The sequence below is a fragment of the Gallus gallus genome, chromosome 11, assembly GCF_016699485.2.
Source record: "Gallus gallus isolate bGalGal1 chromosome 11, bGalGal1.mat.broiler.GRCg7b, whole genome shotgun sequence".
Taxonomy (NCBI): Eukaryota; Metazoa; Chordata; class Aves; order Galliformes; family Phasianidae; genus Gallus; species Gallus gallus.
The window spans coordinates 10047626-10073562 of NC_052542.1; the positions used below are offsets into that span (position 1 = coordinate 10047626).

Here is a 25937-nt window from a genome sequence, read left to right on the forward strand (position 1 = left end):
CTGAAGTGATGTGACATTTTTGGTAGGAAGGCCGCTTAACCAAATGAACAAAGAAAAGGCAACTCTCACGCCCTCAATGTGGTAATGGATGTTTTAATTGCTTTTGGGATCCCTGGCTCTATTCCTCCTAGTAAAGAGGGCCAGATCAGCTTTCTACCCAAAAAACATGCGCTATATTGCAGAATGTCAGAGAACGAAAGCAATATGAAGCAAGTGTTATTGGCCACATGCCAAGAGATATCTTCATTCATTACAAAAACTCACGATTTCACCGCAGCAGAAACTGCAGGTGCACCTGGGGAAGAGGGGCACACAATTCAAAAGCTTTCACAAGAGGAGTGGAAACCCTCCAACAGCAGAACATGAAAAGCTTCATTAACATTTAATTGATCTCTGAAAGACAAGGGTGAATATTTTAATAAACCAATACAAATTAAGAGTTTCGGTTCTCTGCACTCTGAGATTCTGGATATGTCAGATCTGCAGAAAGCAAGCTATCCAGCTGCCAATGAGAAAGTAACTGAAAAACTACTATGGTTTCAATAAAAGTTGTCTATTTCTGGATGTTACCTTTTCTCGGGTCTTGGAAAGTTTCCCTCTTAGACTACATAGGTATATATTTGTATACAGAATACACATTTCTGAGACTGCTTCTGAATTTATTTTTCAACGCTGCAGCCACTCACTTTACAGCAAGGTATGGAAATGGCAGTTTTGCATTTTAGGACCTCTCTCCTTTAAGCAGTAAGGCAACAGAAACTGGTGCAAGGATGAATTTCACACAGCAACTGAAACTTCACTTCTATTTATAGGCTCAACAGCAGGCGCTACAGTCTGCAGAGACCTCCTTCATTAGTGAAATAACCTCAGACTCTGTCAAGAAGTGTAACCTATTGAGACGTATGGAAGGACAGAAGGCAATTTTAAACAGGTTTAATACACAGTTGCCCACTTTGTTTGTTTGTTTTTAAAGACACAAACAACCTTTTCAAAACATTCCCGAGTATAGCAGAAGCTGACTGAAGGATGGATGTCCTGGAACAATGTGATATACCTCACAGACTTACAGCACAGTTTATGCATTGCTGCATGACATTCACATAAAGCTGCCAGGCTCCTGACATTCAAAAGCACTTTGTGAGCAAACCCTGCTCCATGGAAATTTTTTATTACCACTGACTTCCAGAGCCACTATCATCATATATAACCATGGGTAGCAAGTAATATGAACGCAAATACAAAGAGCATTAGTAAAGTTAATGGAGAATGTAAAGTTAATATGAGAATGTACGCAACACTTTTTCCCTGTTGCCTGGTAATACACGTAACTGCATTTTGAAGCAATCTATTGAGCATGAGACTATAGAGTCTGTAGAAATCTAAATTCTTTAAATGTAACAGCAGTTTTTCTGTACTGCGTATGTTCTAAAGGCATTATTTATTTTATGTAGCATGATCCCTTGTTAAACCAGGAGGAGGTAAAAGCCAGCATAACATAAATGCTTGCTTCAGAGGATTTTACTCTGCTCTGCAGGACCTACAGGTACATTCCCTTTACCCTGTACTTACTGCTTCAGGCTTTTTCTTGGGGCTTGTCTGTACCCAGAAGTTGCACTGATTTAACTGAATTGGCTTCTAAAGGGACACGTTTAAAACAGAGCAATCTCTTTTACAAATACTTGGAACTTTAAAATCCAATAACAAACACTGGGGTCACTTTGCTCCTCTCCTCACAAGGCATCCAATTAGTCTGCTTGCTAACATCTGAAAAATGACTGTCAAGAAACAACAACAGTAACTGAGATATGACCGCTATTTTCGATTTCTTTATTATGTAATACTTTGAAAACTGAGAACATTGTATGTGAGATAAAAATAAATTGATTTGGTGATCGAAACCATGTTTTATAAGATGATCTAATGTAAATATTGATTTGAAAGAGGAAGCAATGTTTTCCTCATATCTAGACACATCACTTACTGTATCAATCACCAGCAGCCAACCCCTTCTACATATGCTTGTATAGTGTATTTTCTTCAAGAGAAACGAGTGGTGTTCTTGTTGACTTCTTAACAGCTGCAGTAATACCCACCACACTTATGAGACGAGCTCCTCGTACAGGCAATATCGACTTGTAATTGCAGGCAAGAAGTAATTGAACACAGCCTTTTATAAGGTTCTTAAACACTCCTACTGTAGACTTCTAAGCGTAACAAGCTTAAGGGCGATGTTTATCCATAAACACCATTTTATTGGACGCCTTCAAACAAGAACAACAGCTATTTCCTAAAGCTTCTATAAATTACTACAACTCCAGAAAAATTATACTGCACTACACCACCAGGAAAATATAATCAACCATCATCAAATACACGTCTGAAACTGATGAAGTGCCACTACCTCAAAATAACAAAATAATGCTTAAAACAGTCTTCAAATAGCAAAGAGCTCTCTATTGCATCAGTGCTACTGCTGTGCCACAGCTATTGCATCGACTCCTAATACAAACAGACCTTTCCTTTTTTATTACATTTATTGAAATAATTCTTACCTCTCCAGCTCGTATTCTTTCATACCAGCTTTTACTGCCTTCATTACCTGTAAGATACATTTTAACATGGGACATTCTTAGCAGGAAGGAATCATGTATTTATAAATATTTACTTATAACTGAGCATCTCCAGAGAAACCTATATTACAGAAATATAATCTGTACTTCATTTAAATTTACATCAGTATACGTATTTCAAAACTGTATTAGAAATCAAACTCTTTTTAATCTTTTAAGATGCCCGCAGTTTCCAGCAATAAAGCAAACTTAATTGCCAAAGTATATCCTAATGAAGTGCAGCTCATCAAAATACCAATGCTAAATTCTGAAAGCTCTGGTGAACTTGGCAGCACATCCTTTTGTTTTATGATACACCAGCAAAACAAAACTGTGAACTGGAATATGCTACAAAGGAAGATCCTCTTTTGTACTTTGTAATCTGAATCAACAGAATACTGCTAGAGGTAACACCATGTTACACCTCACGTCTGAATTTCGTTCTCAGGTTTGCTGAGAATGTGGACCAGCATTATTCTTTTGCCTGTTTCTGCATTATGGAAGTTCTACTAAACAGCAGCTCTGCAGAAGGAATGATCTTAGACAGGATGACATTATTTAAGGATTACGAATGGCCAAGGAGAATGAACGCAATTGCATACTCTTCACAATATGCACTTCCAAATATTTTCATGCTTCGCAGTTCAGAAATGTGTAGAACAGGGGCCAAGTCAGCAGTTTAGTCAATACCCTCATGCTTTTCACTGAGCTCCCTCTGGTCTTTACTCAGAACTCATGGCATCTGAGTCACTGTATAGAGTACAGGACTGACACCTAAGTTAATCATATCACCAATACCAGTACAGCAATACGATGCTACAAATACAGCACTAGGTCCAACCAAGGCAGCTCCACTGAGAGCCTGACTTTATCTTTGAGTGCTGCAGTGCTGGCAGAATGGCATGGAGAAGCACTGCACCAGAGGGACATACTCACCTCCGAGGAGCAATTTAAGGAAATCTGGCCCTGTCCTCCACTGTGCATGCAAACACTCCCACAGTTTATAAGGATCTGACCTAAGTAAACGGCCAGAGCTAGACTTCGTAGAGTTGGACACACAGATGTGGGCCAGATGAAAAATCTTCATCTCATTCCCCATTGCTGTATACAGGTATTTGTGCAAACAGAGCAGACAGATTGCAAGCAGGTCACCCTCTGCTGAGGCTCCAGCTTTTATCCAAAAACACACTTCATTTCTCATACATTACAAATGCACCAGTGAGTTCAAGGACAATGCAAGGTATATTACCGGGCTGTAATAGGAGGGATATTACCCTCTTATTTCTATCCAGCCTTTCCATTATTTTATTACTAAGCAATTCAGGGTTGCTGGGAACGTTTTCTGAGTACTACTGTTACACTAAGAGCAAAAATTATTAACAGTAAAGGATCTATTACCTCTTTATGAGCTTCACTGGAGATTTTATTGGTGTAGCGCAGAACTTCCAATTCCATGTCTGTCTTAATCACACGACTTAAAGGAAAGTAGAACAGATATCTGTTAGGTTGCAACTTCTTAGCTTAAGAATACAAAATAAAATAACCTGAAAACAATCTTCATCACCTACGGTAAAATAAGACCAAGTATACCTCAAGAACAGAGCCTTATTAAAGTATTCATGACAGTGAAGTTCCATTGGCATTGATTCACCACTAGCAAAGCAATCTTACAAAGGAATGTCACAGGCATTCCGAATATCAGCCTGCATTATTTTGAGATGAATAAACAAGTGGTCCAATCAACCTTTTTTCAACTCATTCTGTAACACATTTGGAACAAAAGCAATGGATTTCCGTATTTGTCATTGCTCAACACTACAAGTGGAACATTTGTACAGGCATACTCGAGTTACTTTTTAAACATAATTTGAAACTAGTTTACATAATGAAATTTCCAGAGCTCCAGAATTTCTAATTCAGCACAATCCCAACTCCCACCTATCTGCAATACCTCAGGGGAACGGATGGAACAAAAACTGCATCTGTTTAGTATTTAAAATCCAAACCATGAGGATCAGAAACCACAGAGGCAGTAATTACAGCCACAATGTCCACTTTCCTTCCTGTATTCAGAAAACACAATAAAAAATAACACCCTGTTCTTCATGCCTTATGAACTGCTGAACTTGCATTTATTCATGAGCCTTGATATTCTGTTCTGAACTCAGCTAAAAACGTAACATTAAATTCTTATCTACTTGCACTGCTTTCTACTGCCTAGTTCAAATAAAAGCAGCTATTTTGTGTGACATGAACAGGGAAGTGGAGATAGTTCCTACTTTCTATTGAACGCCACCTACTCTTCCTACTGCTACACATACTGATTTCTTAATATTTCTCACATCCACCTCAAAGGCCGCCACGAACAACAGTTACTGTTTACAAAGAACAGAACTGCATCTATTGAATTCAGTGAAAATACCTGAATTGTATTTTCCAGCTCCACTCCAGAGCTTGCAGCAGGTATAATGCACTGCAACTGGGATATTTCCAAACTGCCACCGAGGCACCTTTTTTTCTTTGTTAGAACAACTGCTACTCATACTGCTGTAGAAAACTATTTACTACGTTTCTGCTCCTGCAGTTTGTTTTAATGAGTCCAGAAGAGGGTTACTCAGCCATCAGTGCCTCTGACATGCGATAAGAGCACTTCTCACTGACAGCGACTGCACTGCTGTGTGGCACAGCCACTCCCACCCAAACAGAATTTTTCTGGCAAGAGTAAAGATACCTTTTCAAAAATGGTGATATCAAAATGCTCTAACAAACAGAAAAATAGCAAATAGGAAGGAATCAGACATTCTTAGTGAATTGGAAGACGACAGTAATCATGATGCACACTGAGAATGAGAAATACTAGATTTTAAAATGCACACCGAGGTGACAGAATTCCACTGGAGTAATGTAAGCTCCTCACCATGGATGAGGAAACAACCTTCTGCTTTTGATTTTTAGCTAAGACAAACAACAGTAGCTCAAATATATTCATGTTAGAATGAGGTAGCAAAGGCTTAAAGATTATTTTGTTTTAAATCCTGTTCAGAAGACTGCATGTGCTAGCAGGGTAATTTAATACTTGTTTGATGTGCCTTTATATTACTTTCAATATACAGTACATATCCACGCTCTGCAAGTGCCTGAAAAATAGGCTGTTCCATAATTCAGATGTCTCATCTCTTTACTGGGATCTGGTAGGAATACAAGTTAGTAACCGCTCAACTATAAGTGCAAACAGTATCTCTTTTACTTGACTAGATCATAAGGCTTCAGGGTCAAGGCACTTATTTTAAATCATAACTTCTCTGGTATCTTTCTGCATATCCAAATGCATATTTAGCCTTAGCCTTTTTATGGAATTCATCACCTTCATTTGCACCAGGTCAAGCATCAAAACATTTTACAGAAAGCATTTATTAATTCCAAGAACAACAGAAATCACCAGGCAACTGCTAGCAGGGTAGATGTTGATCAAGCAGATCTCCAAAGAGAACTCACTGGGCTGCCATGCTGGCTGCACTGGTACTGCTGATGGAGCTCCCAGCAGCACACTCGTGCAGCAGAAGGGTATTTCATTTCAGCACCCTCTCCTCAATTGCAATAACAAAAAGCAATGACTCTCCCAAACTGGGTTTGAGGTGTTGAGAGCCCAGCATTTTTGTTAGTACTGCATGGTAACCCCGTGGGTGATGAGTGACCCACAGTTTTTATTATTTCCTCCCCCCCCCCCCCCCCCCCCCACTTCCAAGGCATCACTAGAAAAAAGCCCTACCTTTGTTTAGTAACATTAACTTCAGTGTTCTAAGAACAGCTCTTGGACCAGTTACATGTTGAATACATTCATTAATATTTCAGCAGGAACAAATCACTTCCAGGCTCCAAGCTAATGCAATTGCAAAAATGTACAGATTCAGCACGTAACACAGTTCTTAGATTAAGAATGGCAAGCCACTCAATGAAAACAAGATTCATGGTAAGTCATGAAACACTGTGAACTTGAAAAAGGTTGGAGTTAAAAAGGGAGGCAACAGATCCTCAACCACAAACACTGCCCCTTTCAGCACTGAAACACTCTTTTTTTTTTCCTTTTTGCATTGCAAGAGTAAGGAACAGTAAAGATGCCTTTTGCAGCCTGCAGTTCTTCCCGGCTGGTTCAGAAAGCTCAGCCATTTCACCTGTTGTTGGAATTTTTAACAGAACAGTTTTTCTGACAATTATCATGCAAGACAAAGAAGTCCAGAGCTTGCTGCATTTGAAATGATGTAAATCAATGGAAGCATACAGTGCAAATGAAGGAATTTCCTACCCTAGAGAATATATCAAATAACCATCCAAAAATCCACCCTCCCGAAACGAAGATGTACTTAATTCTAGAAATGTTACTGCTTTCCAAAGAAAGCTTCTTGGGCAACAGTCTGAGATTCCAAGGAAATTCCTAATTTAGGAGGGTTTAATACACAGAGTCTGTCATTCAAATATTAATTTCACTGGATACTTAAAATCCAACAGTGGTCTTAAGCATACTTTAACTCAAACAAAAGCCACCAAACTTGATGAGCTACTTTAAGACACTCTTGACTGCAAGTATGAACTTTGGCTTCACTTAAAACTCTGTTTTCTTCAAAGGCAGGCACAGAGAAGGTGCATACCAAGTATTTCAAGTATTCCTTCCCACCTAAGATCACAGAGGAGGCACAACCAGAGTTCTGGATTAGCATTTACTGACAGAAGCATTCACTAAAATGAACAACTCTTAAGTGCTGCCTTTGTATTGCCTTATTGCTAAGTCTATCTCAGAATATCGTTGGGGCACAGACCTCAGGTGAGCCCATCCCTGAGCCTCCTCTAGAAGGATTAAGCCCCTCACCTATGCCAAACCACACAGAAGAGAAGCTCATCACATGACACATTAATAAGGTGAATGTTACCAGGAAAGCTGACTTGGGAACAAGCTTGTAGCTCTAAAGCAAAACCCTCTGCAGTTGAAATTCTCTCTCTCCCTGCAGCACGCTTGTACTTAGAGATCAAAGCTTGGAAATATGGCCCACTTCATGTTCCCCTTCCTGTTCCTTATCTTCCTCTGCTAACAAGACTACAAGAAATTAAGCAAGCCACAGGACACACAAAGATGTAGCTCCCTTCCCCAGTCCTCAGACAGCTTGCCAGGTCACTTGGAGAAGCTCGTTCAGGTTGTGGTGCTCACAACTATGAAGTGCTCGAGGCTGGAAGTTCCCTGTGTCTGACCAGCAAAAAGCTCACATCAAACCAGCCAGCTGACAGCAGCAGTCGTATCATTGCAGGTAAATACGACTTTCTGAAGAACTTCTAAATGACTTAGACCATTTCAGCACAGTAGGATATCAAGGGTTTCAGAGCACATGTGAAGATTTCTAGACCTCTCCTATCAATGCTCTACAAGCTCCTAATACACTAAGTCACACAGACTAATTTTTACTATTCAAGACAGGCTGCAGTAGAATTCTCCTAGAATTAAAAAGTACAGCTATATGAATAATGATTTGCCAAAATTAATGAAGTTAAAATAAATCCTAGGGAAGCAATAACACCTTATTAAATATTATATGTTTGGACTTAGTTTTCACCTACCTTTGATTTGCATTGCTAGAATATGAATTATCCTCAGTTCTTCTCTTATTCATACAAATTCACATTTATGTAAATGTGACTTAGCTCCAAACACATCCTATTACAATTTTTATCCAAACTCGAGGCTTAAGGAATGTTACATGAATTCTTAACTTCCCAATGCTGTTACTTAACCATATTTTTACTTTCAACCCTTATTTCCAGCTCATAATGTGAAATCAGCTGAAACTTAAAACATATCCTTAACTAAGTAGGAGGCTCTGCTGAGAGAATGTCTCTGAAGCAATAGTTCAGAATAAAGGCATGTTCAACTACTGAAATAGAAAGACTTTTTGCTACTCACCATTCTGCAATTTCAGGGTGAAGGATTTTGTTGTTCACATTAAATCTGCAAAAAGCAAAAATACAAACATCAACAAGCAGCTAGGCATAGAAAAGAAGAGATTGTAGAGTTTGTTGGGTTTGTTTTTTTAAAAAATGTGCCCTCCTTGAGGCTGTGAAAACTTGCAAAGGCAAATAATAGAATGGCTCGGGTTGGAAGTGACCTGAAGGGTTATCTAGTTCCAACTCCCCTGCTATGTGCAGGGCTGCCAACCAGTAGATCTAGCACCAGCTCAGGCTGCCCAGTGCCCCATCCAACCTGGTCATAAACACCTCCAGGGATGGGGCATCCACCACCTCCCTGGACAGTCTGCTCCAGCACCTCACCATCCTCTCAGTGAAAAACTTCCCTAATCTTAATCTTCCCTCCATTAGCTTAAAATCATTCCCCCTTGTCCTATTGCTATCTATGTGTGTCAAAAGTTCACTTCCTTACCGCTTATAATCTCCCTTTAAATACTGGAAGGACAGAATGAGGTCTCCCAAATATTCGATTTGAAGTTAGTGTGGATCAGAGTAGATCACAGAACAGAGAAAGCACACACTCATCTTCACTGGGAGGCAAGGAGTTCATGTTGAAATACACGAGATTAAACCAGGCACACACCTCTAAGAACGTGCAGAAAGCAGAGTAACAGCACATTCAGGACATAGTCACAAAACTTGCTTCTAACAAAGGTAAAATCTTAAGTTACCAATTCACTGCTATGAGTGTGGGTTGGACCACATCAATCTTCAGAGATCTCTCCCAACCAAAATGGTTCTGCAATTTGAACTCTGCTCCCCAAACACTCTTCAGTGAATATAAGTGCATTAAATTGCTAATTTCATTATTTAACACATTCCAGTTTCTGTGTGCATGCGATAAACAAGATCACTTAGAGGAAAACTGAAAAAAAAAAAGATAACTTCTCATCTGTTGTTACCTACAGACAAGGCAACGCTTCCATCTCACCTCAGCCTCAAAAACTGTTTTTTCATTCATTTTCTGCATTAGCAATTCATGTCTCCTTGGAACTGTTTTGAGGCTCTCTAAACAGTAACATTACAGTGGCCAACGGAATAAGACTTTGAGTAATTAAGTGGAATACAAATAGATTTTCAAGCATCATTCAAGGGTTTTTTTTTTTTTGCTTACAATTTAAATGCCTAAGGAGTACTCTGCATCAAAGATACTTTTGTCTGGCTCAGGACCATTGGCTCTTCAGTTAGGGAATTTAAGAGAATTAAAATGCTCCAAGGCTCCCAGCAGACCTTCAGAAGGTTGTTGGAAGGCAACAATTAATTTTCTCACAATTTTGGGAGGAAAAAATAAATCTGCTTCAGGTTAATGGCCATTTGTAATACCTCAGAAGGGACTAACTAAAGGACAAATCCAATTTAAAAAAATATTTAAAAGCCACTTTTAATTGTACCAGTGCCTTCCTGCATCCTTAGATAGCAGGAGGAAAAACATGTCTCTTTTTCAAGAACACGTGCTCATAAACCTATAAAATCCTAACAAGGTGAAGGTTAATAGCTTTGTGTTCCTACTCCAAGATAGAAAACAACAACTTCTCTGCGCATTCAACAAGGACAGGCTGTATGGTATTCAATATTACATGCATCAGTTAGAAAACACTGGAAAACCAACACAATACAAAAGCCAGAAGTCCCAGAATAGTGCATCATTACACAACAAAGTTTGTCACCTGGAAACAGGAAAGTCTTGTAATATTAAAAAAAGCCACATTTTGGATTTCATCATTCCAATCCAACAGCTACTATCTAGCTAGTCCAACGTAGAACTAATTTGGAATGGAAGAGCCAGTTAAACACAAATTTATTTAGAGGAAAACATTTGAATGATCCAGTATACATCAATTTAGAAAAAAATACTAGAAAGCCCACAATAGCCTGAGCTCCCTACTACTACTTGGCTGGAAAGCGTACAGGTGAGCAGCACCAGAGACAGCCTAGACAGAGAAGAATTAAGCTGCAACTGCAACAACAAAGGACTTTCAATAACAGACATGGCATGTCAGACAAAAAATAAATCAATGAATGCAAGTGTCAGGAAGAAATGCAGCAATGCAGAAAGCTCCAATGCTAGCTCTGTAAATAAGATATATAAACTGTAGTCACTATGAAGTAATAAAAGAAAATTAAGGGCAGGGAGGGGCTGATACAGATGAAGACTGACAATCTGAAAATTCACCTCTCTTTAATCACAAGCACAGACAAAGCCAGAAGTGAACGTGTCAAATGATTTACCATGAGTCAAATGGTAAAACTATGAAGCTCACAATAAGCAGACTGTGTCCATCTGTTAATAATAAATAAAACAGGTTGGGGAACAACTGTGCACTGGCATAGGTCAAATAATGCTTTCAGAAAAGTTTTCAAAGAAGATGTACTAGTTCTTTCACAGTCCCCAACTTGTGCCTTTACCAACCCTAACAGTTCCTCCTGAACTGCCTTTGTGCTGCCAAAAACTCAAGTTCTACACACTAGCTGCGACCACCTACCTCACAGTAGCTCACTGTTGTCAGTCTGGAAAACTAATTAAACACAATGAAAGGCTGTAGGAGTAAAACAAAGCAGTGCTGTGGTCACGGTGAGTAGGCAGGAGGTCACGAGCAGAACTGCAGTTCTCTCTCTCACCTGAAGAGCAGACTCTGATATATCGTTAAGAATGAAACAAGATCTTAGGGCTCACTCAGGAACACAGTGTCAATTCATATTGGAAGAGAATCTGCCCTACTGTACATAGCTTTTTCAAAGAAGCCAACGATTAAGGATTGAACTGTCTCAGTTTTGCTCAGCTTGTGGGTCCTGTGTGAGTGGCCGCAAGACCACACAGTTATGATTGCTGGACATCTAAAGCTAGTGACTCAAATTATATTTGTTTTAATTAGGAACAAGGCAGCTAAACAAGCCATGTTCTAAAAGTCACTGGTTAAAGAGGATGCTCAAGGAGAAGAGCACGTCACCACTAACCAGAGCACACAAATACTGATTAATTCATGCAGTTTCTGCAGGAATTTCTACATAAAATAATCCTATCTTATCTTTTAAGCAAGTTTAGATCCTGCTAGACAATAATCAACTTACTCTTAAACACCGTGGACTGCCCTAATGCTAAGAGGATCATGCAGAGCAATCCAATTCTATGTTTCACTGCAATCTGCAAATTGACAATACTTGATGATGAGATACATGGTCTCGAGGAAGAAAACAAATGACATTTTGCTATTGTTGCAATCTAGTATGTGTTAATGCTCCCATTTAATCAAAACAGAACTAAGAAATATTACAGTGAATGGCATGTTCAAATTGATTTCATACTCAGTTGTCCTTCAACATGCAAGACAATTTCATTAGTTTAAAAAAAGGCTAGAAATCAACAGCTCCTGCATAATGAGACTGTTCTGACAAATCTAAAACATTTATACATGTTAAAATTGCCTTTAATATGGAGAATCTTTCTTATAATGGTTGACCTTGACACTCAAAAACAAACTGGCCTTGGCCCAGCATTCAGTTGGTCTTTACCATCCAAAGCAAGCAACATGTCTGCTTTGTATTTTAAAAAAATTATATTAGCAAATATTTATTTATTTTAAGAACTCAAACGTATGACACAACTTGCTATCCAAAAGAGAGCTATATGCAAATTATGGAAACAACTGTGATTTGATTAGCTCTGATGGGTTCTATTATCTGCATACAAACAAGACTGATCGTTTCCAACAGAACAAAAACAACTTGGGTGATGCTCTGAGTGAGCACGGAAATAACACACAGCAGCCATTTTGCCTCAAATGATTATTTAGTATAGTGGAAAAATAATGAAGTAGTTTGGATAATTATGTTCCCTAAGAAGTTCAAAAGGTTCAAAAAGTAAGGCAGGGTAGCAACATTATTAGGGCAAGGAAAAGGTGGCTTCTGAGAGGAGCAGAAGAGCCTCCAAACAGAGCAAGATTCAGCTTGTTCAGGAAATGATGTATTTATTTCTATTATTACCCATATGGGGAAAAAGGGGGGGGGGGGGGAGAAGCATCTCCACTGGAGCACACTCAGTCCAGGAGAAATAAGACAAATGGGAGCAGGAGAAACATAAAAGGACTGTGCCAAGCAGATACATCTCCAGGATATATCTAGAAAATGGAAAGGAACACAGGAATGAAACAACTTAATGGCTGAACCTGAGTCTGGACAAGCAAGAGAGAGGGCAAGGTGCAGTCGCTGCCAGACACAAAGTAGCACAGCTTAGAAGAACACATTGCTTGGTACAAGCTCAACTTGGAAGAAATCAATATATTAGAAATACACAAGTTTCAATAAACTTGATACAAGAGTGGAGAAGAAATAAATGCTGAAGTTAGAGTCTGTGTCAAAAACAAACAAAAACTGGCTGATTTATATGCAATTACAAAGCTCGAAGGGGATCAGACTTCACATGGCAGCTCACCCCTCCTCCCTGTCCCACCAGCCGGGCTCCATCTCTGCACTGCCTGCTGTGGGCCCACAGCCCACTGTAACCACAGCGCTGACAGCCCCCGAGAAGATGAGATTATGAGCTGGGTAGATGAGGAGAAGGCTGGAGTGACAAGTGGCTCGAGGGCATGAAATATGTCAAAAGAGGCGAGATGGAGTGGATCTCTAGCATATTCAACAACAAAATCACCAAGTGCTCTTTCACATTGGGACATGGCAGGAGAGAGGAAGACGCTAAGCAGATCGGTCAAAGGTAGCAAAAGGAAAAATCCGATGCCCAGGGGTGGAAAGGGTGAGCGTGTCCTTGTTCTCTAAGGGATTCTCTGCTGAACTGCTAGAAAGCTCCCTGAAAAGCATAGCAGCACTGCAGTTGGAGCAACCAAGAGCATGTTTACCACAAACTAGGGAGAAAATATCATTAATCTCTTCAAGTGCTTTGGGACATACACTGTATCAGTACCTCAAGTCAAGTGTCAAACAGAAGGGCCTCCTACCTTAATGCTGACTAGTCATACAACACGTTAATAATAAAGCTCTAGTGTTTCAGTGAAATTCAGACGGAAAAAGGAATTTCTGCAGACCTTTGATCATCATTCCTTAAATAATTACTTCTAGAGTTATTAAGTGTTTATATTTCACATGGAGGTTTCTCAAATAAAACTGAAGGCACCTCTCTACATCAATTCTGGAGTCCATCTGCACGTGGAGAGCATAAATGAGTATCTACTTGATCAAAGCAACAGAAAAGAAAGGGCACCAAATATTCACTCAAAATGCCTTGATTACATTTTGAAATAGTTCAGATTTCACTGATTGGGCAGCAAAAGATACTTATGTCTGCCAGCACAGTCCGCAATAATCTTCACCGTCATAAGGTTTCCATTTAGGTTGTGGAGTGAAAAACAAAATAATTATATCAGATTTCAGTCCACATGACACAGAGAAAACACCATTGGAAGAGAACACATGGCATCTGACTACACAAATGACTGCTCAGAACTGTAATACATTCTGTGCTCTGCAATTATCAGTGCAGAATTAACGTGCTGTGGACAGAGGTGGATGGAGAAAAATACAGCAGGGTGACCATGAGTCAAGGACTACTAGAAAGGCCACCTACTCAACATCTCAGCACGCGTGCTCCTCTTAGCAGGTTTTTCAATGAGAAGTTTGGGATTTTTTGCCATATGCTTGGGATAAAATGGAAAATCATTTCATTTTAGGACATTAAAACAAAAAAAAAAAACAGTTGCATTTCCTTCAAAATCAAGGCCACCATCCTTGCTTCCCAGAGGGGCCTGCAATGCATTTTTATTAACAGCCTTTTCAAAATACACCAGGTAGAAAGACAGGAGCTCCACTGGTGGCCAAGCTTCAGAAAAATACACTGTCAAGGGACACTAAAAGGACATGTCAAGGCAGAAAGGTGATCTTTTATTTTGCACTTGCTATAACTTGTCAGAAAAAAAGTATGTGCCAGAATTCCTAATTCTGGTACTGATTCTTAAGGAAGTCGCTAAAAGAAAAAGGATGCTCATAAATATCCCTTTTCCTGAAATCTGAAAATTGAGTATTCCATCTCTAAAAGTGTGAATAAACGTCACAGAACATGTCTGTGTGGTTGTAATTACTTAGGACAAAAACCAAGGAAGGAAAACATCAGATCGCCTCAGTTCCAAAAGAGATCTCCAACCTCTCTCTCCTCCCCCCAACTATAAGTCAAATCAGTAGAAGCATGTCAAAAGTTTGACTTACCATTCAACATCCTGCCATTAGGAAAAACATCGTTTAATGTGAAACATAAGATGAATTCAACATAACCATGTGACAACATATAAAAAAATTTCACTTACTGGCTAATTCCCTCAAATGAAGCTTCTTTGGAGATACTTCCACTATCAGTGTTAACACCACGCTGGAAGGGAAAAAAATTGAAGTGACCACAATTGTGAGCCAAATACAAGTATTTAAAAGTTAAATCATGCAGGGAGCCTAACAGCAGTAAATCTCTAAGAAAACACATACGGTTACCTGAATCACTATTACAAAAAAAGGGGGGAAAAAAAGACAGCCTATTTGTTTAAATGCAGACCAATATAAGAAATTACTTATTTCAAAGGAGACCAGCATATAACTTGGGCTAGGATAGGCTGCTTAGGAAAATGGTAGGCTTGGATTTCCAGTTCCCTTTAGTTTTCAAAGGAGCTGAGACCTATATAATAACAAAGAGCAAGAGAATAACAACGAACCAAGGTTTCTTCTGAAGTAGTTTAATTCTAAAAGAAACGATTCTGCAATGCCTTGGCAATGCTTACTATTTAAATCAGCGTGCTGCTGTCCCCCTATAGTTTTCCATTCAAGCAAGTAGCATAAGCATGAGGATTTTGGCTGCTACACAGCAAATGAACACTTCTGACACGCATATGGGAAACCCTGTGGAGCAGCATTACAGTTCTGTATTTAGAATGAAACCATGGGAGGAGAGGACCAAGCCTCCCTTCAGCCAACATTAAGAGAAGCGCTCTTTCCTTCTCTATAAATTTCATCACAGCAGTGGGAGGAATGTGAAAGCATCACGGCTCCATTCTCGCAGCCAAAAATTTTGTTAAAATTCCCAGTTACAATGGACTACTCACAGAGAGACAACTAATTAACAATGTGACATGCGGAAATGCACACAAGGAGTCCAAGATGGACAAATATGCCCTTTTTCAGTCATTTCTCTGAAACAACATAAAAGAAAGCTATTGATAGTTTCATCTTTTTAATATTTATATTAACAATGAAAGACTGAAGATTAGATTTAGGACCAAAATACAATGGATAAAGAGATGAGATCTCATGCTACGTGACCGTGTAAGGAGGAATATTTTATTATTAAGACTTGTCTGGCAACTATCACGGGAAAACAAGAAACCCAGGAGCTGCCACTGCATTTGCTGTAAGGGAAAGCTTAATGTCAGCAAATCATTTCTTACGTAGACTGGAGACAACAAATCAGATACTATTAACAGTGAGAGATAGGTCTACAAAGTATTTGTCAGGAAAAGAAGCTGGGAAAGAGGTGACAGGGAAGAAGCAGCTTGCAGGCTTTACCTCCACTTGTTGATCCTACTTCCAGAGCAAGCGCCAGTTGGCAGGCATTCAATCACATCCTCCTTGCAGAATTTGTTTTTACTAGCCCATCCCATGAAGAATCCCCTGAATGCTTACAGAATTCTCACAGAAAAGCTCAACATGGCCAGAGCAGCATTAGAAGAACACAGACTTCAGAGTCGTTCAATAAAGACTGGAAGATAGCAAGGCCCACATTGGGCAAGCTTGCCAAATTTTACCAGAACACAGGCAAAGCCTTCCATAGTATAGGCAGGAAAGTCACAAGTCAAAAAGCATAAGGTCATGGTGTAGCCAGAAGAATAGTTTAAAATGGACAGACAGCTTCAAATTTCACAAGGATGGGGAGGAAAAGATATAGATGGAACGACAGAGTAGAGAAATACTTAACAATGTGATCCCCTTGTTGAGGGTAATTGGTAGTTACTCTTCAGAGTACTATTACTTACCAAAGTAAGCAGCACAGAAGGTTTCTTCGAAGCCAAGACACTGGCTATCTAAAAACAAATTTGAGATCGCTGTCATTTTTTTTCTTCTTCATAATCACATGGATAACTGTTTCATCAAAATTCGCTGTATATAGACTAAACAATCAGGAAATACAAAACTGTTCTGATACTTTTCATACATTGTACCGATACACAACACTTTCAAGAGCCAGTATATGACAAAATATTTAGAGAACAGACACATTACCTATGCTCCTGGTGACCTTCAAATATATAAATAGTAACTATCTTAAGGTTAAATCATTATTTGGAAGACAGAGGAAGTATTAGCAGAAAAGGTGTAACTTGATACAGTAATATGGACTAACAGGGTACCCTGTATCCTCAGTGCACTACTGCACATAAAACACATGCATTAACATTATCATGTCAAGATGCAATAAAATGAGTATTTACTCTTACTCTTCTGAGTCGTTTCCTAGTGACACACACTTCTAACAGGTTCACTCACCATTTTGCAAGCATTTATAAACTTAGACTAAAACGTGCCTTTCCCTTACACAGGATTAGATTAATGGCTTTGAATTCTCAGCTCTGCTCCATTTGAGGTCACCAACACATGGATTCAAATAAAAACATCAAACCGTTATCCTCTCAAAAAAATTATTCCAATCAGAAAATAACTCAATTGCACTCAATTAGCATTCTTCCCACTTCGGTATTCCCTACCACACTATTAGCAACACAAAAAACTGGTCTCTTCAAAGTTAATGTTAAGTTTTAGGTTTGTTTCCAAGACTAGTCAACTTTTTTAACAGTCTGATCTTTTTAACTGTTAGAGAACTGATGAGGAGTGTGCAGTACTCAGGAGGTAACTAACTTGGCCTCTTCTCTGGAGAAAGAAAATTTAAATGCACAAAAAGATCTGAAATATTGTACAGCAGTGCTATTAAGGAGATGTGCAGATATCTTCAGTGTTTGCTGTTCTGCTATTTTTAAAATCAATATACACTCAGTATAAATTAAAATTCTTTGATCTTAATGGTTCTTGGTTTTTTTGTTCATAAAATCAGTATTTTTAAACATTTTGTCTTTTGGTTGCAACTACGTTTAGATAGAAGTAAGAAATGAAGAAGTATAACTATAAGGTTAAAAAAAGAAACATAAGAATTGTCTCCTGCCCTAATCCTCTGAGAATAAAACCCTTGGGGGTGTAAAGCACTGGGCTTCCAAAGCTGCTGCAGAAAGGTGGGCACTGAATTACACGTCTCTTGAGGCAATGAACAGATGACATAATTCCATACAGCACAGTTCTACCAACTTTAGAATGGCTTAACAGCATACTAATCATAGTAATAAAATAAAGCATATTGCAGTGAGATATAAAAAAACCATTTCCATATTTTATCTCTTTTCAAAATGAAATGTGAGGATTACATACTTACACAGATGGGTTATTTGTTGACGTAAAATCATCCCCTGAAAATGCCCCTAGTGTTCTGATGGTGGAAAACCATTTCCTTTGCAAATCAGGCAAAAGCAAGATAGAACCTTAGCTAGCTGTAAAACTGCAGGCTTCAGCTGCTTCTAACTTCAATCCACATAGCCCAGGTGAAAAAAGGCCTATAAGTTACTAACTTACTTGTCCACCTAATGAAATCTCTTTCTCATCAATGAGCTCTCTAAGCATTTGTTGATGGAAAACAACTAAAGTGACCCAAAATAAATGTTGCAGATGTGGGTTAGTTTGTTTTCAAGTAAGACATGCATTTTCTACTTGCCATTTTCACTGTATGACAGAGAAGTGCCTACACTACACACAATTCCAACTCGCAACAGAAATCAACTTCTGCACAGCTTCCTCCACCTCAACTTCAAACCTCACTTCATAACCAGACTCATTATGAAAATGAAATGAAGCATCCCCACAGCTGATTAGAGCAGAATTTTGTGCCTTGTGAGTTACAGTTAATGTTCTGCAGGGACAGAAATATCAGATTCTTCTTTTTCAAGCTGCACTCCATGAAAATCAACCACAGAGCTTGGCAGGAATACTGTCCTCATCCTGCTGAGCCTTCCTACTAAAAAAAAAAAAAAAAAAAAGATGCCTGGCCAGGAACTTAAGTATACAAACATCTGCTCAAAAATAAAATGAGAAACCTGATTAAGAAAGTCTCACTTGCATTAAAAATTAAGAATATAGCTGTTTATTCAAACGTTAGAATGATTCAACATAAATTAAGAGCAAAGCTGGCAGCCATTCCTCATAGCTCTTTGGAGGCTCTCAGTCAGAGCTAGGACACATGATCCTACTGACAGCAATCTCCTTCAAAGCTTCAAGGCACTGAAAAAAAGCATACTTAACAAATGTTTCTGTTGGCTAAGGATACAGACTGACAGTTTTCATGAAGCCCACAACATGTTTGTGAGACAGTCTTTGGATTAAGACCACGGAGTTCTGCCCAAATTGGCAGCCCCTTCTGCCTTTTTTAATTTCTAAATGTACGAATGCTTTGTAAGAATGAAGGACTCTTCCCAGTAATTTAAAACAAAAAAATACAAAAAAACCCCCACACCCTCACCAAGTCAAGAGATATCCAGTAAACAGTGGAGCAAAATCACTGCCACATATTAATTCTGTATTCAGACAACTCACCTCATTCACATAGTGGACCTCATCCACAGCATACTTTTTCTTGAAGTGTTCAGGAGGGTGAATCCTTTGGGAAACAAGAGAAAGAAACAGTGGGATTTAATTTTACTGTCACATTTAATAGTTCAAGGCCACAGACAAAAAAAAAAAAAGCCCTCTACTATCACAACTGTAGAAGCAGATATAAGGAATATTTCAATATTCTTATCCTTGATTCCATTTCTCAAAAGAGTGGATTGCAGATAAAGTTGCCACAGCTATAAAAATCACTGTGCTTTAACTCTGTCCATGCTTGATACTCATATTCCAACCATCTCCTCCCGAAGTAAATGCTGTGGTCTTTTTTCCCCCCCACATCCACCTATTAGCTCTACATAAGACAGTTTTGTTAGAAGAGCTTTACCATGCCATTTGTTTACAATCTTCCAACCTACCAGATGGTGGAAGGATGCCGAAATAGCAACAGGCCAGCTCGCCTGTTATATTTGAAGAATGAACAAAATATCCACCTTCTGCTCCGGCACCCGACAACCGCAGGAGCCTCTTGCCTGCTGCAAGCCCATCAACATGAGCACGAGGCAGCCTGAGGACCACGGGGAAGTGCTTTGCAGCCTTTCCTCTCCAGAACCCCAGAGCTCCAGGCACGTGTGACTTTAACATCCCAGAAACATCATGAACAGATTTAGCACTTCCTATTTTTGTTCTCTTTTACAGTTCCAACCCATTCATCTGCTATCAGAAGGATCCCAACTGTAAAACCACCTAATTTACAGCCAATTTATGGTACTATGTGTTCTATAAAGAAATACTTCTCAAGTGCTATTTGCAATTACCTGTTAAGTCTGAATCTGAGAACTGTTTCTTGTCAATCGGGTATTAGTTAAAAGTACGCCCACAGATGTGTTAGATTTTATTCACTTCATTTAATGCTGTTTATGTAAGAATAGGTCTCACTACCACGATGCCAATAATAAAATTTCTGCCTTTTTCACCAAATGTTTTAAAACTCCTTTTCTTATTTTGTTGCCTCCTCTAATTACACGCTCTATAGTAAACTGTTACCAGTCTATTTCTTTGCTTATGTTTAATATTAAAGCATTATTGATCCCATTCCAGCTGTAATCCCTTCAATGTCTCTTCTTATGAGCACTATTGTTATCCCAAGGAACACAAGTAGCTCATCATCCTTTCAAGGCTGAGAAATTTTTCTGTACTTCGAGACAAAGAAAACAACAACTTCCCACGCTGCTCTGAACTTCTGTTTATCCAACCAGGTCATCCTTCAGTTACTGATGACTCCACTGCACCTAATGATACATGACCAAGTTTCCCAGATACGTACCTCCTTGCTGGTCCTCCTGCTGCCTCAAAGCAGAAGCCAGCAAACTTTTAGTACAAATCACAAAGATTTCTCTGCTCCTCTCTGAAGCACTCAAGGCTCTGCCTTGCTTCTCTCTTCACCCATTTAGCACCTCTGACTAGATGGTAAAACAAGTTCACATACACTTCCCACAGACTGCTGTCCTCCACTCGTCCCATGGGAGCCACGACACTTCAGCAATGAACGCACGTCTCCCCATGGGTTACTGGGAAGATTTCTGCTAAGAGCCACCTTTTGCAGAACTAGACAGGCAGAATGAAAAAATGCACATGGAAGTCTGTGTTTAAGTAAAAAAAATTCTGCACTGTCACACAGAAAAGCAAGGAAGAAGGCAAAACAAGCCTGGGGAGAAGGGGGGATGACAATCCTCACCGAGCCCTTTCTGCATTCTATTTCATCCCATGTGCTGCTTTCTGTTCCAACAATGTGACACTTTACTATCTCTTCCATGCGGTTCAGTTTCTAAAACCTCCTCCACTCCTTTCTTCCTATGCAGAGCGTGAGTTGCACATGGGCACGCTCTGCTCAAAGGCAGCTCCTACCAGGGTGACTGTACTGATGAGCAACACGTTGGTTCCCGGCTGGGTGGGAATCTCAGAGAAGTTCTTATGCACCAACCACCACATCACAGTAAAAACAAACCAGTGCAGCTTCTTAGCAGAGGCAAGGTTCGGTATTCATTTTTCACACAATTTAAATGCATAATAGGTTTAAGCTTATCATTGACCACCACTGTTACACGGGATTATACCTTCTGCAGAATGGTCACTGGCCTTGTGAAAAATCAGAGGTTATAATCCGTTTTGATAATTTCAAGTACATGTGATGCTTTACAAAGATCAGGAGTGCTTGCATCTACAAATGACTTTCAGGCAGGTAAAATAAGTTAATTTGTTACAATTTTTCCATTTGGTTTTGTCTTTTGTAACACTGCTATGGGCTGCCACTGCCAAAATTCTGATTAATCACTGCAGAGACTACAAGCAAAAACTCCACAGCAAGTCATAAATTAATTAGAAAGAATTACCCAAGTGGAAGACGCGATCCCAAACATTATTGAATCACGCATTTCATTGCCTATTCAAAAACATTAACTTTTGTAACCTGATGTGACTGAAGCAACAGCCTTGTTTTTGTAGAATTCTGGGGGAGAAAGTGTGTAATAACATTTATATCTACTGTACTTTTATAACTCCAGCCAGCAAATATTCATGTTCATTACAAATCTCAATAGCTGGCCTCCAGAACAGAAGTCACCATTTCATGTCATCATGGAAATAAGGCATTCCAAACTTCTCAAAGCACACCATGCCCATGTACCTGCCACACATGGAGCCACCCAAAGATTCGGCTTCTCACAGCCTGGGACAGTCAGAACGCAGAAATCACTTCAGTGTAGACTTCAAGTTTATTCCAAACTTTGCCATGTGGTTCAGCTGCATTCACAGCAGTATGGAACACGGTTTAGATATTAGGAGGAAGTTTTTCATACAGAGGGTGGTGACACACTGGAACAGGTTGCCCAAGGAGGCTGTGGATGCCCCATCCCTGGAGGCATTCAAGGCCAGGCTGGATGTGGCTCTGGGCAGCCTGGTCTGGTGGTTGGCGACCCTGCACATAGCAGGGGGGTTGAAACGAGATGATCATTGAGGTCCCTTTCAACCCAGGCCATCCTATGATTCTATGATCTTAACACCAAGATGCTCAAACAGTCACCAGCAAATCACGTCAGTGCAGGCTGAGCTGCCAGCATGACAGACCACAGTGTTATGACTGGCTCCCTTTCAACACAATCCTTTGGAAAGAAATACTGACTCCTCTGTTTATCCATCAGTAAGATAAACAGCTCTGACAGCTTATCTATAAATAAAAACAGAATATTTATTTTTAACCTCTTATACCTTTGGACAAAATCCAAACCTGAAGTTTTTAATAATGTTTTGTTAACCATGCTGTCCTTCCAGCCAATAAAAACTTGGTCACATTGTCTAAAACTATTTTACGCCTGTTGTTCATTACACTGCACAGTAATTCATAACAGCAAACGTTAAGACTGTACACATTTGATGTTACTGCTAGGATTCCAATGACTCTGGAGCACGAGCCCAGTAACACCAACACGATAAAAGAGTTTTAGTTTTCAGAACTGCCTGCAGAAGAGAGGTATGAATGAGATGGATCCACGTCACAAACGCCAAACAAAAACTGTGAGTAGAATTTATAATGGCTGAAAACTGTTCCTGAAAGAAAGGCACATAAAGCAACTACTTAAGATCTGTGACTTAAAACACGTACATATCTTCTCTTTCGCATCTAAATATTCTTCCAGATGATAATCAATAGGCAACAACTTTTTCTTACCAACTGCTTTCTATTCAGATTTTTGCCTACTTCTAGGACAGATTTTCAGTGCTCTTCTACAGCAGATGAGCTCCAAAAGGAAATTCAGATTTTTCTGAAGTGACTCAATTTAATGTCTCATCATTTCAGTTGGAATTCTAATTCAAGATTGATCACCTCTTTGCAGGAAGGAGGATAAGAGATTAAGAACACTTTTTTCCATGATGAATAATATGTTCACTGCAAAAAGGTGAGAAATTCTAGCTGGGGACAACTCCAAAATGTTTTCTATATTCTTCAAAATGTTTTTATTTTACAAAGAATAGAAAATTTGCAGTAGCAATGCAAAAGAATTTTTACTTGTAACCATCCATGTTTGTTTTTCTAAAAATATTAAGCTTATTCTATCACAGTTAGTGCATAACACTTATTTTGGCCTCCAAGTATTGCGGGTTTTTGTTGGCCTTTCTTTGGATTACGGCTGTAAACAAATTTATGGCATAAAAACCAATAGGGAATCTGGCTATGTCTGCATTCCTACGTGGGTACAGCAGCCAGGACAGGCTGACACAAATACTTGATCCTTTTCATTTTACACAGTCCACTGAATGGTAAGGTCCCTTTCACAATACTGTCTTAATGCCACGGCTATTTTTATGTACCTTACATTTCCTAATGAGCCCAAAAGCAACTCACAGACTATAAAAGCCAGGAGAGATCAGAATAAGTACACTTTTGATTTCAGTTCGATTTCTAGAAACTCTGATTTTCAGGCATCTGATATTGTTACATATCCTGCTGTTAGATTGTGCCAGAGTGATCTCTCTGTTCCCTGCTCCCATTCTTACAACAGGCTGGAGAGCCCCGTGGTCTGCTCTTTCAAAACACCTGGATAAAAACATCACCTTTAGGACCAATTCAACCTTCTCCAGGCTTTACTAGTGGAAGAGAAAATAGTTCATCACCGGAGCTTTGTGATTCTTCATTTGTTTTTCATTTTCCTCAAAGCCAGAATGAACACCTGCATAAGTGACACTGCAGAAATGGCAGCTGCACCATTTCTACCCATTACCAGTTGTCTGAATGACAAATCTGTCTGAATGACAACTGCCAGTCGTGCTTTCTCCTCCATTTCGAATTAATCCCTTGCTCTAGGCGTTGTCACCTCACCCACTCAGGATCATTCAGAGCTCTCTATCTGTTCTCTTCTTCAACTTGTCTAAACCAGCAGATAGGTGAGAACCATCAGTACAGTTCAAAAGCATTATAAGTTATATGCTTATTTATATATTACAAAAATTGCTTCTACCTTTCTATCTGCTTTACATCTAAACAAGTTATAATGAAAATTTAATATTAAGATTCAAATGGTTTTACAGAGTTCTGGCATTGTCTTTGTTCTGAAGCTATTCTGAAAGAACAGTGTCTTACTGCACCAACACATCACAAATGAAAGCAACAGACATACACTAAAGTTGGCTCCAATGTAAAAGAAAGATTAGAATGTCAGTAACCATTGTGAGCATCTCTTACCATCTCAGAGGGGAAGTCAGTACACACTGACACAAAGCAACACAAGCCAGACTGAAGACAATTTCTCAGTCCTTACTAGAAACAAACTAAAACAAAGTGAAAGTTTGAAGAAGAATCGATAAAAAAGGTTAAGATAAATAGAAATGCATCAGCAAACAAAGTAAAGGTGAAGGAGGAAAAGGAATACAAAAGCAATGTTTTCATGCTGTCAGAATTTCAACAGATTCCCTCCTCATTACAATATCATCACATTAACAGATGGCAAAACATTAACCAAACAAGGGGGTGTCAAGAACTGCTAGAAAGAACAACACAGGAGGCTCTGCAAGATACAAGCAGATGTCCCTGACTTTGTCCAAAAAAATGCAATCACCTCTATGTGCCAAAGGAATTCCTCTATTGCAAATTAGAAGATTAAAAAGACATGAATTGAGGTATGAATCAGAGCAGTAGTGATGGGCTGGATGGTATTGCAGGCAGCCTTCAGCATGTGCTCTGACAACCTGAACGTTAGTCCCTTTCCACATTTACCTAGATTTCAGTTTTATGCTTTGAAATACAGAAGTTCTGCATACACGCAACCTTCTTGTCCTTGCTTCCTTTGATATCGTACAGAGCAAGGTGGATTTTGAAAAAAACAGAATTTAAAAGAAATTAACAAAGAAGTTTCTGATACCTCCCAGCAGCAGTGCCAAGGCCAAGGATTCTGATGCTCAGAGCTCCAGCACGCTGCACAGGAAAAGGGGTACACAGCAAATAAAACACAACCTTCCTCTTTTTCACTCACATTTAGCTCTTGTGATACATCAATACTCATTAAGTTTCTCCCTATCTGATTTTACAATACGGTTGGTATGGTTGGTTTTTTCACTCTCTGTACCTTTCTCCTGACAAAGCTCAACACAGACAATGCTATTCCAGAGTTCTGCCTCAAAGACAGAATGGGCTTGCAGAGACAGACACATTGAAGCTGGTAGCACACACAAACCATACAGAGAACCATTAACAGCAACAGCTGAGAACAATTTTAGAAGTGCAAGAATAGAGGAAGCACTGTTGATATTTTAACTGAGGGGTTTTTTTTTTGCTTCCTCCTCAAATCCTGGCCTAGAAGAAGCCAAGAGCTCCACGCTCAAACTGAGCCACAGCAGAAGATGCAGTGGAGGTGCAGAGCCACGTTGGAGCACGGCTGCACATTCCCCAAGGGCATTTCTCTTCCTGCAGCTCACCTCGCTGCCAGCAGCGACCAAATCCTTGGGGAAAAAACAGATGGCACGCCTGATCAAAAGAACTGGAATTCTCTGATATCTCAAAATGTTATCATGACTTTATACCACTGAACTTGAAACCCCTGCTAGTGCTTTAATGAAATATAAAATAAGAGATGCATGCTG

General features: G+C 39.3%; 1 protein-coding gene across 3 annotated transcripts in view; it reads right to left on the bottom strand.

The window, feature by feature from the left end:
* PEPD (peptidase D) overlaps positions 1–25937 on the bottom strand; it is a 365025-nt gene that overhangs the window by 83522 nt on the left and 255566 nt on the right. For all 3 annotated transcript variants that reach the window (XM_046899469.1, NM_001079717.2, XM_046899470.1), the window contains 6 exons: positions 19293–19356; positions 16637–16684; positions 14927–14988; positions 8557–8601; positions 4008–4083; positions 2553–2599 (listed from right to left, as the gene is read on the bottom strand). In XM_046899469.1, coding sequence (XP_046755425.1) covers positions 2553–2599; positions 4008–4083; positions 8557–8601; positions 14927–14988; positions 16637–16684; positions 19293–19356 — 342 coding nt within the window. The remainder of the gene's footprint in view (positions 1–2552; positions 2600–4007; positions 4084–8556; positions 8602–14926; positions 14989–16636; positions 16685–19292; positions 19357–25937) is intronic.